This window comes from Giraffa tippelskirchi, chromosome X (genome assembly GCF_054371585.1).
Source record: "Giraffa tippelskirchi isolate mGirTip1 chromosome X, T2T-mGirTip1v1.2.pri, whole genome shotgun sequence".
NCBI lineage: Eukaryota > Metazoa > Chordata > Mammalia > Artiodactyla > Giraffidae > Giraffa > Giraffa tippelskirchi.
In genome coordinates, this window is record NC_137289.1 from 41,350,477 (window position 1) to 41,368,217 (window position 17,741).

The 17,741-nt window shown below is 46.0% G+C and overlaps 1 protein-coding gene across 2 annotated transcripts in view; it reads right to left on the bottom strand.

Annotated features, from left to right (window-relative positions):
- Window positions 1-8,362, bottom strand: part of LOC145537087 (plastin-3-like) — a 37,410-nt gene extending 29,048 nt beyond the window's left edge. The window contains exons 1-2 of one of the 2 annotated variants that reach the window (XM_081567694.1): window positions 8,111-8,362; window positions 5,393-5,700 (exon numbers count right to left, since the gene is read on the bottom strand). In XM_081567694.1, coding sequence (XP_081423820.1) covers window positions 5,393-5,397 — 5 coding nt within the window. In that variant the 5' untranslated portion in view covers window positions 5,398-5,700; window positions 8,111-8,362. The remainder of the gene's footprint in view (window positions 1-5,392; window positions 5,701-8,110) is intronic. The other variant, XM_081567695.1, reaches the window with a different exon arrangement.
- Window positions 8,363-17,741: the final 9,379 nt, after the last annotated feature.

A 17,741-nucleotide genomic window follows, 5' to 3' on the forward strand; every position in this document is an offset into this window, starting at 1 on the left:
CTGCTTCTTCGCAAAATATGGAATTCTTTGTATTTCTTCTATCAAAATCTAGGCTTGAACACTCTTTCATGGAAGTTGGACTTCTGTATATTTCACATTTGAAGATCAGAATGGATTTTCCTATGAGAAATATGAAATCACTGCATTTCGTGTGAACCACTGGTTCTTCAGGTACTGACACATTTGTTCCCTGTTTGTGTCCCTGTGCCTTGCACATGCGTGTGTACAGGTGTGTGCTTGTGTCACCTGTGTTTGCGTGTATGTGCATGGGCCCAGCCCCCTGCTGACATGGGAGATGAAGGCGAAAGAACATGAGATGTCTAACAACGAGAAGAGGAGGCAGGAGACGTCTACAGTCTAGGGGAGACTGGTCCACGCATCTCTGCGGTGACCCTGTTCAGGACAAGAATGAGCAAAGGATGGCCAGTGACAACTCTGGGTAGTGAGTCCACAAATCTGCAATTACCTCAGGAGACAAAGACAGGCTCACAATTTCTGCTGTGCTGTTGTGTGTGTTTGTATCCGCAAGAGGGGTTGGAGGGTTTGCAGAGTCACCCAGTGTAAATCAAGTGGTGGGGGCTCTAAAATCATGACCTGTGGACCCCTCAGTCTGTGGGGGCATTGGCTCTGATTAAAACTCTTCAAGAAATGGGCATAGAAGGAACCTACCTCAACATAGTAAAGGCCACATATGATAAGCCCACAGCAAATATTATTCTCAATGGTGAAAAACTGAAAGCATTCCCCCTAAGATCAGGAACAAGACAAGGGTGTCCACTTTCACCACTATTATTCAGCATAGTTTTGGAAGTCCTAGCTACAACAATCAGAGATGAAAAAGAAATAAAAGGAATCCAGATCGGAAGAGAAGAAAGTATAACACTCACTGTTTGCAGATGACGTGATGCTGTACATAGAATACCATGATACTATCAGAAAATTACTAGAGCTAACCAGTGAATTTAGCAAAGTCGGAGGATACAAAATCAATACACAGAAATCATTTGCATTCCTACATACTAACAATGAAAAATCAGAAAGAGAAATTAAGGAATCAATTCCATTCACCACTGCAACAAAAAGAATAAAACATCTAGGAATAAACTTACCTAAGGAGACAAAAGAACTATATACAGAAAATTATAATTTGATGAAAGAAATCAAAGATGATATAAACAGATGGAGAGATAATCCAGGTTCCTGGGTAGAAAGAATCAATATTGTGAAAATGACTATACTACCAAATGCAATCTACAGATTCAATGTGATCCCTATCAAAGTACTAATGGCATTTTTCACAGAACTAGAAAAAAAAAAGCCACAGTTCGTACGGAAACACAAAAGACCCTGAATAGCCAAAGTCATCTTGAGAAAGAAGAATGGAGCGGGAGGAATCAACTTACCTGGTTCAAATTATACTACAAAGTCACAGTCATCAAGACAGTACACAAAAACAGAAATAAAGGCCAAGGGAACAAGATAGAAAGCCCAGAGAAAAACCCACACACATGTGGGCACCTTATCTTTGACTTAGGAGGCAAGAATATACAATGGGAACAAGACAGCAGTTTCAGTAAGTGGTGCTGGAAGAACTGGACAACTCAGTGCAAAGAATGAAATTAGAACACTTCCTAACACCATCAGTTCAGTTCAGTTCAGTCGCTCAGTTGTGTGCGACTCTTTGCGACCCCATGAACCGCAGCACGCCAGGCCTCCCTGTCCATCACTAACTCCCGGAGTCCACCCAAACCCACGTCCATTGAGTCGGTGATGCCATCCAACCATCTCATCCTCTGTCATCCCCTTCTCCTGACCTCAAACTTTCCCAGCATCAGGGTCTTTTCCAATGAGTCAGCTCTTCCCATCAGGTGGCCGAAGTATTGGAGTTTCAGCTTCAACATCAGTCCTTCTAATGAAAACCCCGGACTGATCTCCTTTAGGATGGACTGGTTGGATCTCCTTGCAAACCGAGGGACTCTCAAGAGTCTTCTCCAACACCACAGTTCAAAAGCATCAATTCTTCTGCGCTCAGCTTTCTTTATAGTCCAATTCTCACATCCATACATGACCACTGGAAAAACCATAGCCTTGACGAGACGGCCCTTTGTTGGCAAAGTAATGTCTCTGCTTTTTAACATGCTGTCTAGGTTGGTCATAACTTTCCTAACACCGCACACAAAGATAAACTGAAAATGGACTAAAGACCTAAATGTAAGACCAGAACCTATATAACTCTAGGAAGAAAACATAGGCAGAATACTGTATGACACAAATCATAGTAAAATCCTCTATGACAAACCTCCTAGAATAAAGGAAATAAAAACAAAAATAAATAACTAGGTGCTAATTTAATTTAAAAGTTTTTGCATAGCAAAGGAAACTATACACACAGTGAAAAGACCACCCTCAGAATGGGAGAAAATAATAGCAACTGAAACAACTGACAAACTATTAATTTCCAAAACATACACACAGCTCATACAAGTCAATACCAGAGAAACAAACAACCCAGTCAAAAAGTGGGCAAAAGTCCTAAACAGATATTTCTCCAAAGAAGACATAGAGATGGCTAAGAAACACATGAAGAGATGCTCTCCATCACTCATGATTAGAGTGTTAGTCGCTCAGTCGTGTCCAACTCTTTGCAAGCTCACGGACTGTAGCCCACCAGGCTCCTCTGTCCATGGAATTTTCCAGGCAAGCATACTGGAGTGGGTTGCCATTTCTTCCTCCAGGGGATCTTCCTGACCCAGGGATTGAACCTGGGGCTCCTGCACTGCAGGAAGACTCTCTACCATCTGAGGCACCAGAGAAGCTCATTATTAGAGAAATGCAAATCAAAACTACAACGTGATATCACCTCACACCAGACAGAATGGGCATCATCAAAAAGTCCACAAGCAACAAGTGCTAGAGATGGTGGGAATGTAAATTGATACAGTCACTATGGAAGACAGTGTGGAAATGCCTTAAAAAACTAGGAATAAAACCACCATGTGACCCAGCAATCCCACTATTAGGCATATGACCTTCCAAAAACCAAAGCTGAAAAAGACACACGTACCCCAGTGTTCACTCCAGCACTATTTACGGTAGCCAAGACATGGAAGCAAGCTAGATGTCCATCGACAGAGCAATGGATAAAGAAGCTGAGGTGCGTATATACAATGGAATGCTACTCAGCCATAGAAAAAAAGGAATGCATCTGGGTCAGTTCTAAGGAGGTGGATGAACCCAGAGCCTATTATACAGAGGGAAGTAAGTTAGAACGAGAAAAACAAATACCGTATATTAACGCATACATGTGGAATCTAGAAGGATGGTACTGATAAACCTGATCCCAGAGCAGCAATAGAGACGCAGACATAGAGAACAGACTTGTGCACAAGGGTAGGGGAGGAGAGGGAGTGGGTGAGATAAATGGAGAGAGTAGCATGGATGAATATACATTAACATATGTAAATAGATAGCCAATGGGAATTTGCTGTATGACTCAGGGAACACAAACGGGGGCTCTGTAATAACCTAGAGGGGTGGGAATGAGCGGGAAGTGGGAGGGATTCAAGAGGGAGGGGACATATGTACACCGAAAACTATGGTTAATTCAGGTTGAGGTGTGACAGAAATCAAACCAATACTGTAAATAATAATCAATCAATGAAAAATAAATATTTGTTAAAAGCTAGAAATAGGTTAATTTGGAAATTACCTAGAATGTCACAATTGAGAGGGAAAAAACCCCTTAATATGTGATCTATTGCCTTCCAGGTTCCGTTCTCTTCATTTTTAAAAAGTATGAGATAGGGGAGTTAATGTCTTCATGATACTGTATCTATTATTTGGACCAGGAACTGTTCTCTGTGATATGTGCATGCTGACCTGACATCCCATGGTCTTTCATGCACTTAGGAGACACTGTGTTCAATCCGTACACGGTAAAGTTTCCTGCGGATGGACATGTGGATCTGCCTTTTGATCCAGAGTACACTAGACACCGCAATGTGTTCCAGATTGGGGGTCAGATACAACACGTCTCTGTTCCTCTCCACCTGGCACCAATCTGACTCAGCTCTTGCCAGGGAGGTGACTTTGGGTAAATTCATTCACCCGTTAACCGCTACGTGTTTCTGCTTCCTCAGCTGCCGAAAGGGATGACAGCATTAAAAATGCTACCTCATAGTGTTGTGATGAGTACTCAAAGACTTCATTATACGTGCACACATGGAGAGCTAACCACGGTTCAGAAGGGTGAGCTTATCTTCCTGCCTCTCTTCACTTCCGTTTCTGCTTGTACTCACACCCCCGTCCCCGCCCCCACCCTTTTCCCCTCCCACCCCAACTCCGCTCTCTAGCACCCGTGTTCCATCCTCAGACTCTCCATCCAAAATCATGGCTGACGATCTCCTCATGATTTACCTCAGAAAATATCCATACCATTACCCTTGGATTAAAAATCATGAATATTAGCAGAAGAAATAAGAAACACACTAAAACTGGCAATGTGAAAACTAAACAAGAAATAAAGCATTAATGATGAAAGTTTGACTATTAACATTTTCATATCTTCATTAGATTGAGATTTTCAGAATTTGATACAGGGGAATTACACTTGATAAAAAGAAAGCCAAAATAAAAAAAAACCTATGTGAAGAAGTTTCTTGGCCTTTAAATGACCCTCTGTAAGGTTTTTAAAACTTTATATACTCTAGTTCTATAACTGGCCAGTGACCACTTACTTCCTGTCATTATACATATCATAGGAAGGGGTCATTAGACTTGTAACTGCATAGAGAATATGCACTAAATTTTTCCATACGAGCACATGATGAAGCCTCAGTGTTGTATTTAGGCTTCACAATGTCCCCACAGGAAGAGCCGAATACTCATTATGCTAAAAAAAAAAAAAAAATCCTTCCCCCATGCCTCATACAATCCATTCTTGAGGCCCTGAAGGGCTGAAGTGATGCTGCAAGGTCCATGCGGTGAGTCAAAGGTGGTCTTGACACTGTGTCCCTGGAGCACTATCCAGGGAAATGTGGAACAGCAATAATATTAACTACAGTAATGACAACAGCTAGAATTGACCGGGAACGTACCATATGGCACATACTGTTCTGACACTTTCCCCTGTCTTAACATGGTCAGTGTTCTACACTGCCCCATGAAGTAGTTAAATTTACCCAAGCTAGTGCTTCTATGTGGCTAATGGAAGAATGAGGCACAGAGACACTATGTTACTTGCTCAGAGTCGCCCAGCAGTCAGGGAACCACCGGTCTCGAGGCATTGTGGAAACCTCAGTGTGTTCTGTATTTATTCAGTCAAGGCTAAGATCCAACGGCTATGGCAAAATATGTAGAATAACAGCTACCACATAACACAAATTGATCTTACCTCATAGAAATGCACACGAAATAGAAATCGGATTTCTTCAGAAATCTTTCAGATAGAGGCTTGGCAAGACTGCATCAGGATGTTTTGTAGAAAGGATAGTCTGAGAGCCTCCTCAGAACAGCAGACAGCAGGTCAGTGAGTCTCCTAGACTGGAGGTCTTGGGTTTGTGCATCAGAGAAGGCAGCAAACCCCTGTCACCTACACATGCTCCCAGTGGAGACAGAGCCTGGCAGGAGGCAAAATAAGACCATTCCTCTGCTCTAGTAGTGCCTAGACAAGTTGTCCATGTCAATCAGAACTGAGGAATTCTAAAAAAAGAAAAATGGAGATTTCATGATCCGCACTCGGTGCATCTCACTTAGTGCAGCTACAATAGTGCCCTAGAATCTGTCCGTTTTCACTATGCTTGGGAAACTCTCAGGGACTTTAGTAAACCTCATTAGTAGCGAGACTGTCAGCAAAATAAGGGAAATAGCGATCAGAACACATATCAGAAAAAAAAAAAGTAGAGATGATCAACAAAACCCAAAGCTGGCTCTTTCAAAAGATCAATACAAATTCATAAACGTCTACTCATGTAGACCAAAAAAAGCAAGATATCTAAAGACAACACTTACGAATATCGGAAGTAAAATAGATTTCAGATCTCACAGAAATTAAAAGGATTCTGTGAATGATTATAATAACTACATCTGGCAATTTCGGTGAAAGGAACTAACTAACAAAGTTGAGCCAAAAAGAAATAGATAATCTATTTAAAAATCGAGCTTGTAGTTGAAAAATTTACAGAAATCTCCAGGCCCAGGTGGTATCCCTGGCACAACAGACAAAGGGAGGGAAAAAATGGGTAGGGACAGAGAAAAGGTGACTATATTCTAACACAACCAGTTACTCAAGGTAAAATGGGCCAAATCCAAGCAATGTGATGAAGCCATTGGTTTTATTTTCTCATTGTCCTCCAGCTTCTCCTTCCTGCCTCCCTCCTTTGCCCCAGTTGCTTCCTCCTTCTTAAGTCCTGCCCTGCATCAAGAGTAGCAGTGTTATGAGGCGCGATTCCCATATTGTAACTGATATCCGCTGGCTGACTGACATTCAGCTGGATGCTATCATCCCTGCAGCTGGTATACTCAAGCTTTCTGTCTCATCATGGACCAGAAGGTTTCACTCCTAATTTCAGGTATAGCTAGGAGAGAAGGTGCAGGGCACACGTTGGAGCCTTGAGTCCTTCATCTGTGAAATGCGGATGACCACAAATTGTGGGAGAAACAGAGATTTCGGCACCAGACCCTTTGCAATGAGTGCTAAACCCAATGAAACATGACAAACTCAGAGCATCACGGGACTCCTTGACATTCAGAAGCACCTCAAGTAGATTTCCCTGCCAGGACTGTTGCGTTTATTGCTCCTTCAGCCTGGAATGCTCTTCCCTTAGGTAAGCCCATGGCCTGCTCCCTCACTTCCTCCACATCTCTGCTTAATTGCCATCTTTCAGGGAGATTTTCCCTCATTATCTTGAATAAAATAATAACATCATACCCCACACACCCCCTTTCCCCTGATCTAGTATTATCTTTCTTCATAGTGCCTGCCACCCACCCTTGATTTACTTACTGACTACCAGGTCTCTGAAACGAGAGACTTGGTCCATTTTGTCCTGTTACAAACTCCTCGAATAGCGCTCTGGTATATGGCAGGTGCTCAGAAAACATTTGCTGAAGGACAGTCGGGAGCCAGGCCCTTTACACACATCGCTAACATGCACAGGTACCCTCCAAGACCGACACTGGCCCCACTGAATTAATTATCATACACGCTCAATGACACACAGTCAGCATGTCAGGTTCCAGGCTTCGGAATCATATCTGCCAGCTTCCAAATCCTCAGCTCCTGGACAGAGACCTCACAGCCAAGAACTCAAGAGGTTTTATTTCTAACACAACGACTCCAAACAGCTCAGGTAGATACCCAGACACACAAAAAAAAGGTCACTGAGTATCTGCACAGAGAGCTCACAACTCGAGCCTCAGACCCTCAAATACGACAGAGACCAAACACACTGCGACAAAGAGCCTCCAAACAGACCAAGGTCGTCAAGACAGAAACAAATGAGAATCGCACAGATACTTCACATCACGGAGACTGACTTCCGAACCACTCCGGACACTTACTAAGTTAATACAGAAACCGCTAAGCAGAAAGACATAACTTTGAGTAACTCAAGAACATCATACAACCTGCAGATAAAGTTCCCAGACAAATGGAAAACCTGCACCCTGTGCGCAGACCCCAAGCAGCTGAGAGTTTCCACCTTAAGACAAACCCCTCCTCAAAGCAGCTCAGAGACAGCACAACTTGGGACCCAGAATCAAAAGCTCAGAGATCTCACATTCTGGGGCGCAGACGCCTACACAGAGATCTCACACCCAGGGACTCAAGTGCCCCAAAGCTCCAAAAATGCACATCCCGGCACACAGGCACACACATCCTAGAGGCTTTGGACTATGGCTCTCAAAATCCACTCCGATCAAATACCCCATCACCCACAATCCTGGCCAATGGCTCAGAGAGATCAAGCGTACCCAAAACAGCATCTGTGATGTCACACGTAGCCATACACAACCCCAAGCTCCCTGACCCAGGTTACTCTCCAGGGAGAGACACGAAACAAGCCCTGAGACCTCTCCCTGGTCATGAATTGCATGCATCTGTGCGACTTACCGCGCGTTGCCATCTGATCCAGACTGAGGGAGAGCTCAGTAAGACTGAAACACGGTCGCCCTGCACAGCCACTGACTGTGCCGAACCTCGCCAGTAACCAAGGCAGCCATTCAACCCCTTCGGGAAAAGCGGTAAAACTCGGAGAAAACATGGCACACTCTGAAAAGCCGGGCAAACGAACGCAGGCGCACTGGTATACACACGCCTCGCGCCCAGAGGTCCAGCTCCGCGACCTCAGTGCCTGTCTAAGACAGGCAGCCAATGGGAACTGAGCAGGAGAAAAAGGAGGGCGGGAGTAGCCGGACTTCCGCGTATACTCGCGCTCCGGAAGAACTAATTCCGGCCATCTCCCGGTCGCCTTACCCCCAAAGCGGCAGCCAATCTCTCGCTCTGGAGCCATCCCCACCTTGGATGTGACCATGTCAAAACGAAGGGGTGGAGTTGGAAAAGAGACAAAGAAAGTTGCGGCTTAATATCAGTGTCCACTCAAATTCAAATGCGGCGGGAAGGCGGAGTGGAGCGAATGCGGTTGGACCCAGTGGCGCCATGAGTGCCTCCGCTGGGAACTGTGGTCGATGCCCGACGCGGTGTCAGGGGACCCTCTGTGTTGTCACACGCACTCTCCCAATGGTACCTTCCAGAGTGGGTGGTCCTACCGCTACCCCTCAGCGGTACATCCCAGGACAAAACTGTTTCATCTCGAGCGCCTCTTGGTGGTGAGATTGGGGAACAACAGACGTAGATTCCCCAACCTTCCCAGGATGATAATGCAAAGGGTGGAAAGACAAAGTCAGGAGGAAAACCCCACAGATTGCCACACTCTTGGACTCGGAAAAAAGTCTTCATAAACTGAAGATTACTCCTCTGTGGTGGCCACTATTGTAACAGGAAGCATTCAAAGAATTTTCTCTGTGCTGAGCATTGGCATTGGTGCTTGTTTGTGCTTTCCTGCTTAACACAGAATAGGTCTCATGGGGAAAGGCGGCCACAGTCCCCCAACTGGCAGAAGAGATAAAGCTACTGAGAATGGAATCCGAAGGCCTGGCGTGGGGACGGCCTCTGTCGCTGACTGCGAGTGATATGTGAAAGGACAACAGGACTTTCCATTCTGTTAGAAAAGGGGTCATCTCCAAGGGGACCCAAGGACACCATGTAGGTGAGATAAAGACCACAGCTTTGTCATCATCTTGTCATCCCTGAATATGTTCCCTAGCAGAATCCTCAGCCTGTCTAGCTGTGCCTCTCTCAACGAGTTTAAATTTATTCATTCTGTCATTCAGTCATGTGTGAAGCACATGTATGTGTGAAGCACAACTATGAGTGTTAGGAAGGAGAAAATCAACCTTGCCCTCATGGAATGTACATTCTGTTGGGATCATACACCCCCAAACTCTAAGTAATTTTTCAGGCGTTTGTAACTGCCGTGATTAAAATTAAATCGGGATAGTGAAATAGAGAGAGGGGATCATGTCTAGAAAGAGTGGTCACGGAAGTTCTTTCTAAGATTGTGACTTTTGAGCAAAAGCCTAGAAGAGATGCCTCTCTGGGAGAAGAGTACCCCAGACAGAGATAATGGCCAGTGGAAAAAGTGGGGAGTGGAACTCAGTGTCGTGTGTGTGAAAACGTGTGTGTCGTGTGTGAGGAGGCTGATGTGACTGTCACAGCGTGATGGAGGCAGAGCCAGGAGATTGGATGAGAGAGGTAACGAGGGGCAGGTCCCATAGGGCGTACTGGCCATGGGGAGGACTTTGACTTGAGCCCCAGGAGGGTTCCTACAAGAGAAGCCCCCATGCTTCCTTCAGAGGCCCAGGTCAGACAATGATTGTTGAGGAACGCCTGGTTTACCCCCAAGAAAACCACAGGCCCTCTGAAGCTGAACGTGCCTTTCCTCGAATCCCCACTCTCAAGGGGAATGCCCCCTACTGCTCCCAGTGAACATCCATGTCAATGGATGATACCCTCAGGAGAGCCAGAACAAGGACCCTCGTGGTGTGAGTGAGGTCACATTCAGTCTTACAGAGGCAAAGAGGGACGATGTAACAGGCACGGAGTTGTCAGGGAGAAAGACAAAGCTAGAGCATTAGATAGGAGCAGAGAGACTCTTTCTGGAAGCAAAGTGTCCCCACTTAGTTAGCAGCCACCTATGGGTGCCCAGCCCTGCTACTGGATGATGTACCTGTCTCTACAGGAGAAAAGAGGCCCCTCCTCGGGGACTGCCTCTAGGGAGTGATTGAGTTACCCATGGCCAGGGCATCGGTCATGCTCCCTTGACACACATCAGGGGCCTCTGCCCATCAAGACAAGGACATGTTCCAGTCATGGGGAGGCTCATGCTGTACACAGGGTCCCTCACAACCTCTTCTGTCCAGACTACACTCCTGCTGACCTCAGTGCCAATGAATGCTTTAATGGGGGAAAGAGAGGCAGGGGTCTCTGCATTTGTGGTGGAGCCTCATGAAAATTGCTGAGTGTGAAGTTTCTCCCCACCTGCTTGGAGCCTCACCTCTGTAATTTTCAGCACCACCTCCCAGGGGATGAGAAGGTTGCATTCCATATATCCGGTAACCAGCTGAGTGTGTGATGGGGAGACACAGAGAAATATCCTGACAGTGCGTCAGTCACAGGGTCCTTGCGGCCCTGTGCAAATGCCCCCCTCCCTCACTACCTGGCCAGGGTTGTGCTGAGTCTTCCCTGCCTCCTCCAAGGAACCCAGGCTTACATCCAGTTTCTCCCCTCCTCCGGTGCTGAGACTTTCCATCTGCACTGGGCTTTGGATTGGGCTCCCATCTACAAACAGTGCCCTCCTTGTTGTGGGTTGGGCAGATTGAATGAGTGAGTGTGTGAACACAGATTTGGTCACAGGGCCCCTATCAAGGGTGGTCATCATGTCAGAAAGTTTTGTTCTTATCAGAGTTATTTCCATGGGCTCCTGTGAACTGCACATCACTTACTCTCCCTGAGGATGGGGCCCCAAGCTTTCATCTCTGTAGGCAGGCATGGTAGAAATCATAGCAAATGTGAAATCACAGGTCTACTTCTAGACCCGTGAGAGTGGGGTCTATCCAGCCTTCATCTCAAGAACACTCTCATTTGCAGATACATGAACAGCTCAGAGGCCCATCCCTCTGGACAAAGACCACCCCTCCTCCCCATAGTTCAGAGACTCCATACCTGGGACAGAGATCCACAAATAGTTCCGAGCCTGCTCATCCTGGACACCAATACCAAGCAGCTCAAATATGTCACACCTGAGGACACAGACCCTAACCAGCTCAGAAATTCCCACTGTGGCCTCAGATGAGTTAGGATCCCTAAGACAAACAGCGTTGCTCACAGCCAGTTCTATCGGGTGAGGTTGTAACCTCTGTGGTTGCTGAATGACACTGCATCCTGAAGGAATTCAGAGTGAAAAACAGGATGAGGCACACTATGCTTTGGACCAGCTGGCCTTTATTTCGTTGCACGGATACCTCAGGAAAAGGTTCAGTGACGCCAGATTCTTGCATCTTCCCAAACACAGAAAAGCATGAAAAGCGGTAACTTGTGATATCTGATCTCTGTGTTTCACAGTAATCTTTCACCAATATCCATACTTGACTGAATGTATTTCCTAGCCAAAATCATACTGACTTCTCTGCTACCTCCTCAGAGCAGGTTCCTCAGAGCTAACAGAGTAGCTGTGTCCTGGGTTCTAGTCCCCAGAAGACCCTGAATCCAACTTAGACTCCCAACACTTCCACCGTATGTTTTTCTCTAAGTAGACACTACTCAAGCTAACAGCTCCCCTTTAGCTCGGAGGCGTCACACCCCTCCGCACAGGGCCGACAGGCTGCACCCTGGGACACAGAGCCCCAATTCTTTCCCTCTGGACTTCCGTGTGGGCAGTGGCACTGAGACTCTGTTAAGTCAACACCAAGGGAGAGAGGCCGCAAGTCTTGCAACCCCTGCAGTCTGCATTCACCAGCATGTCATTCTGAGGAAGGCAGTTTCACTCCAGGGGTGTGGTGTGCCTTAGAGCTGAGGGGTTCTGAAACTGATTTCCCATGTCTGGGTCCCTGACTTAGGCCCTAACCCTCCCCCCATCACCGGTCACCTCTGGTCATGGTAACTTTGTATCCTGCCCCATGGGAGGTTCAGAGTGAATCCCAGATCCAGAGAAGAAGCCCCGGGGACTTGGTCGTCTCTCTCAGCACCCACTGTGGGCTACTGAATTCTGGAGATCGGAGAGGGTTTCCCCTCACTGTGCCTATGACAACTCCCTTACATCCCTCTAATCATCTGTCATCTTCCAGAGTCCCTCTCCTGGTGACAGCTGCCACAACTCCTCTCTCTCCGCAAATTCCCACCCCTCCCCTCATCTTCCAAGAGGCCTCCCCTCCCACCTCAGGGGCCTCTTTAGCCCCTCCCCCAGCCCGACTCCCAGGGCCTCATTGACACCCTCACTCCATTTGTGGCCTCTCAGCTGGCACCCCCCTTCCTCAGAGGATCCCGTGAGGACCCTGTCTACTCCCTGCATTCTTCAGGACACCTCTCTCCTGCCCACACACAGGGGTCTGTCACAAATTCCTGCTGAGGGAGGAACGGAAAATCTCTCCAAGATCCAGCGAATATCCAGACCCAGACCAGGAGTCCAGGGCACTTCCCTCAGGGCTGCTGGGAAAGGGTGAGGGTCTGTGAGAGAAAGAGCCAGACTCAAGGTCCCACAGGTGTGACAGGGTTTTCTTCAAGGGACCTAGTGAAGAAGAAGTGAGATGGCACCTTAGAAGTGCTTAGGACACTGCAACTCAGAAGGATGATTACCTGAAACTCAGAGCCCCGCCCAAGGATGCCTGCTGACTCCTAGAGTGACCTCGCTAAAGCAGCCACTGACTGGGGAAGCCTCTCCAGCCTGTTGACTGGGCAGCAAACACTCCTGGAAACTGGGTTCCACTGGCCCTTCGGTGCTCAGGCCCCAGGCCCCCACTGCAAGCTCTTGCTCATCAGCCTCAGTGCCTGTGTGAGCCCTGGTCTGATCTGGGGTCTCTGTCGCTGTACCCCGCGAGAGCCTGAACCTGCGTTTTCCACGTGGGCTGTGCAGAGTGGTCTAGTATTCCTTGCCTTCCAAGCCCCACAACCAAAAACTGCTGCCTGTGTATGCTAATGTGCAGGGGACGGGCGTGGGCAAAATGGGGGTTGGAGTGGCCTCCTGGACATCTGAGAAAGGGGATTCCCCTCTGTCCGCCCTGAGAATGATGTGAGGAGGTAGGAAGCAAGCTTGACTTCTCCTGCACTGTAGATTGGACAGCGCTGTGGCAGCATCTATCAAAGTGAACACTCCTTTCAAAATCCTTGTCCTGTCCCTGAAGGAAGGATATTTTCTGTCCAGTTTTGTCAGTCACCCCAGTGCCCAGCACATAGTAGGTGCTCATTGGGTGATTGGTGACCGACTGAGTCTTGATCCAGCAGCTCCACTTTAAAAATGTATAATCAACACACCCACATTCGTAGACCTGTGTGTAGAAGGAAGGTGGTAGCAAATAATTGTGCAAAACCTCTTTATGTCCATTAATTGTCAATGATCTTTGGATGGTAAACTAACGGTGAGGGGTTCATGGTAGAGCGTGCAGCACGCACTGGCCGTGGAACACAATGAGGGGACCAGTGTGTACTGATCCTATGGAACTGCTTCAGGAGATGCTGTTAATAGTTGTGGGGAGGGGAAGCAAATGGGAGATGCTCATAGTGGGGCCTGCTCTGTGTGTGTATTTGTCTGTGTGTGTGCTCTGCTGTGCTTAGTCGCTCAGTCGTGTCTGCCTCTTTGCGACCCCATGGACTGTAACCCTCCAGGCTCCTCTGTCCATGGGGATTCTTCAGGCAAGAATACTGGAGTGGGTTGCCATGCCCCCCTCCAGGGGATCTTCCCAACACTGGGACCAAGCTCAGGTCTCCTGCATTGCAGGTGAATTCTTTAGCATCTGAGCCACCAGGGAAACCCAAGAATACCAGAGTCGGTAGCCTATTGCTTCTCAGGGTTCTTCCTGACCCAGGTCCGAACCGGGGTCTCCTACATTGCAGGCTGGTTCTTTACCAGCCGAGCTACCAGGGAAGCCCTGTGTGTGTGTGTGTGTGTGTGTGTGTGTGTTTGTGAAAGCCGTGTGTGTGTGTGTGGTTTAAATACAGAGAAACCTGTTTGAAAGGAACAAGGAGGCAGTGATAACTAACCCCAGTGGTAGGTCCTGGGAGCAGAGAACGTGGAGTGAGATGACCTGTGTAGTCCATGTACTGATATACTAATGGAATCTCACCAGCCCCGTACTCAGATAATATTTGAGTAACTATTAATATATAAAGCAAGGTCATATGATGAAAACAATACCTGTAGCACAGAGCATTTGTATGTGAGGGCCTCTGGAAGATGTCCAGGAACAGGGTTCTCAAACTTACATGGCCCAGGGCCAGGCAGTTAGTGTGCATAAGGGAACCCAGCTCATGTGAGGGTAGGGAAGAGCAGCACATGGCCACGGTAAATGTTCCCTGCTGATCCGCTTCTGGTGTAGGTACAATAGAGAAGATGGGGTTGGTGCAGACTCCAGACCCTCGTGACAGCCTCCGCCGCATCATAAATAGAGGTAATTTTCAGGACTGCATCAAAGTTGTTACGTCTTTGCACTCATGTCAACTCCTTGGGAGTTTCCCTCAACCATTTCATCGCAGAACACACAAACACAGACACGTCATAAGGAAAGATAACTGACCCTCTGAACCCAGAATTCAATAACTAACTAAGATGGACTTGAGGGGACTTCCCTGGTAATCCTATGGTTAAGAATTCACGTTGCAGTGCAGGGCATGCGAATTCGCTCCAACCACTGAGCCTGTGGCACAGCTAGCGAGTCCGTGCACCCCAAATTGAGTTGCGGATCTTTCCTTGCGGTGCACAGACACTCTATTTATGGTACAGGTTTACTATTGTGCTAATAAATTATGTCTTTTACAAAATAGATACAGAAATGTAAATTGTAAAGACATCAATTAAAGATAAACTTTTTAAAAAAACAATTATCCAATTAAAATAAATAAATACATTTTAGAAAACAACAAGACTGACTTAGGAATTGGTTCAGCCCATGAGGAGTTAACAGGCTTGTATTTATCCTCCCACTTTAAGTAACTGAAATTTTGTGATGGTTCTCATACATAGTAGAACCTGCAAGATGCTGATGCCTGAGAGAAGGGGGAAAACGAGGTGAGAACTACAATTTTCCCTGGCTTACTTCCTGAAGAAGTTTTCAAGCATTAGTGCAGGAAGAGGGAACCCACCCAGAGGCCAGCACTCTGCCAGATCTGACGAAACAGAGTACAGCATTCAGGGAGGCCAACACAGCTAGAAATCCTGGAACACAGGACAAGAGAAAGGGGAGCTGCACCTAGCAGGGAGGACTGCAGAGAGAGAGAGAGAACAGGAGCGAGCGCTACCGATATTTGTACAGGGTTCCCTGGGAGCCCCCTGCTCCATTCCGATCAGCTCATATGTGTGAAGAATGCACCTAAGGCCACGAAAAGAACCACCGAAAAGGAGTGGGTGGAGCGATCTCAGAGTTCACAGAGGGATGGAGATAGTTCTTCTTCTTACCTGCCAGAGGGAAGAAAACACTCATAATATGCAGGTATCTTGCACATTACTCAGCAAGATATTACCTCAGTAGCGGGGCAAATTAGCCCTAGATTAGTGACTGCTCTGGTCCAATCTAACAATGATTGAAAGCAAGCCTGAAAAGGATAAATCTCCTTCTAAGCATCTGAAATGCATCACAGGCTCGGTCTCAAAACTACTGAAAGGAATTATTATTATTGCTATTACTATTATCATAAAATCCAGAACTCAACAAGGTACAATTCTCCATGTCTAGAGTATAGTAAAAAACTGTATTGCATCGAAAATGTCTATAGACAGAAAACAACTGAAGGCCAGCTCAACTACTGAAAAGATTGACTCAAACATCAGCAGCGACTCTGATGTGACATCAGCAGTGGCAGAAAGAGAAACAAAAAGACACGTTTCATACACAGGAACAAATTTGAGAAAGCAGAATTCTCATCAGAATTTATACCACCCAGAATTGTCTAATCAGTGCAAATGCTGTTTGAAACGTGAAGATGAAGTGGAAATATTTAAACCAATGACTATCAAACTAAAAATCTAAGAATATTCATTGCTAACAGATCTGCCATACAAAGTCTTTTAATGAAGTTCTTAAGGAAGAAGGAAAAGGATAGAAAAACATGTGGGTCTGTACAAAGAATTGACTCATACTGGAAATAGTAATACTTTTTATAAATATACATTTTAAAAGTAGTTAATCTCATATGATAATCATTGAAAGCAAAAATATTAAGTGTACCGTGGTGTTTGTTACATATGCAAAAATAAAATGTAAGAAAAGAATAGCAGGAAGGAAAGGGAAACACACAGTTTTAAGGTTCTTCGATAGGAACTGGGTATAGTATTAATTGAGGGCTTATTGGAAGAAGTATAAAATGCATATTGTAAACTCTAGAGCCACCGCTAGAAAGATTATTTTGGCTGTGCACTCAGCTCGTGGGATCTTAGTTCCCTAACCAAGGACTGGACCTGGAGCCATGGCAGTGAAAGCACCAAGAGCTAATCCTTGGAGTGCCAGGGAATTCCCTAGAAAGATTTTTCATAAGATGTATAGCTAGAAAGCCAATAGAGGCAATAGAGTGGACTAATTAAAGAAAACAACCATCTAAACGAAGAGAAGAAATGGACAACTGGTCACTGAAAGAACATATGTGATATAAAGAAAAGCATATCCAGATGGGAGATTTAAAACTGAACTGTGTACACACTAATTGTAACTTGCCTACACATGTCAACTAAAAGACCTACTTTGGGGGACTCCTCTGGTGGTCCAGTGGTTAAGGATCTGCTTTCCAATGCAGGTGACACAGGTGTGATCCCTGGTCTAGGAGCAAAGATCCCACATGTCTCGAGGCAACGAAGCCCTTGTGCTGCAACAAGAGAAGCCCATACACTGCAACTAGAGAGAAGCCTGCACGCAGCAGCGAAGGCCCATGAAGCCAGATAAATACTTAAAGACCTAGTTGGTCAGATCACATTATGTATGGTCAAAAATGATCTCACCCTAAAAAAGTTAATAATTTAAAATTAAATGGGTGGAAATACTTACACCTTCAAATTCCAAATCAAATCAAAGCTGGAGAGGCTGAATTAATCCCATTAAGCTATACTTCAGAATGAGGACTTTTACTGAAGATAAAGAAGGACAGTGCATAATGATAGAGAATTCAGTTCATTGAGAAGACGTAACAATCATGAATGTGTAGGCTATTTTAAAAATATAGGAGCCAAAAGCTGATAGAATGGAAAGGAGAAACAGACAAATCCACAGTTGCAGCTGGAAACTTTAACTTTTCACTCCCAGTCGTTAATACAATAAGAGAGCAAAAAAATGAGAAAATATATAGAAGACTTGAATAATACTATGAACCAGCTTGACCTAATTGATATTTATAGAATGTGCTCAGTCACTCGTTTGTGTCCAACTCATTAAGACCCCACGGACTGTAGCCTGTTGCATGGTTAGTCGTATTGGACTCTTTGTGACCC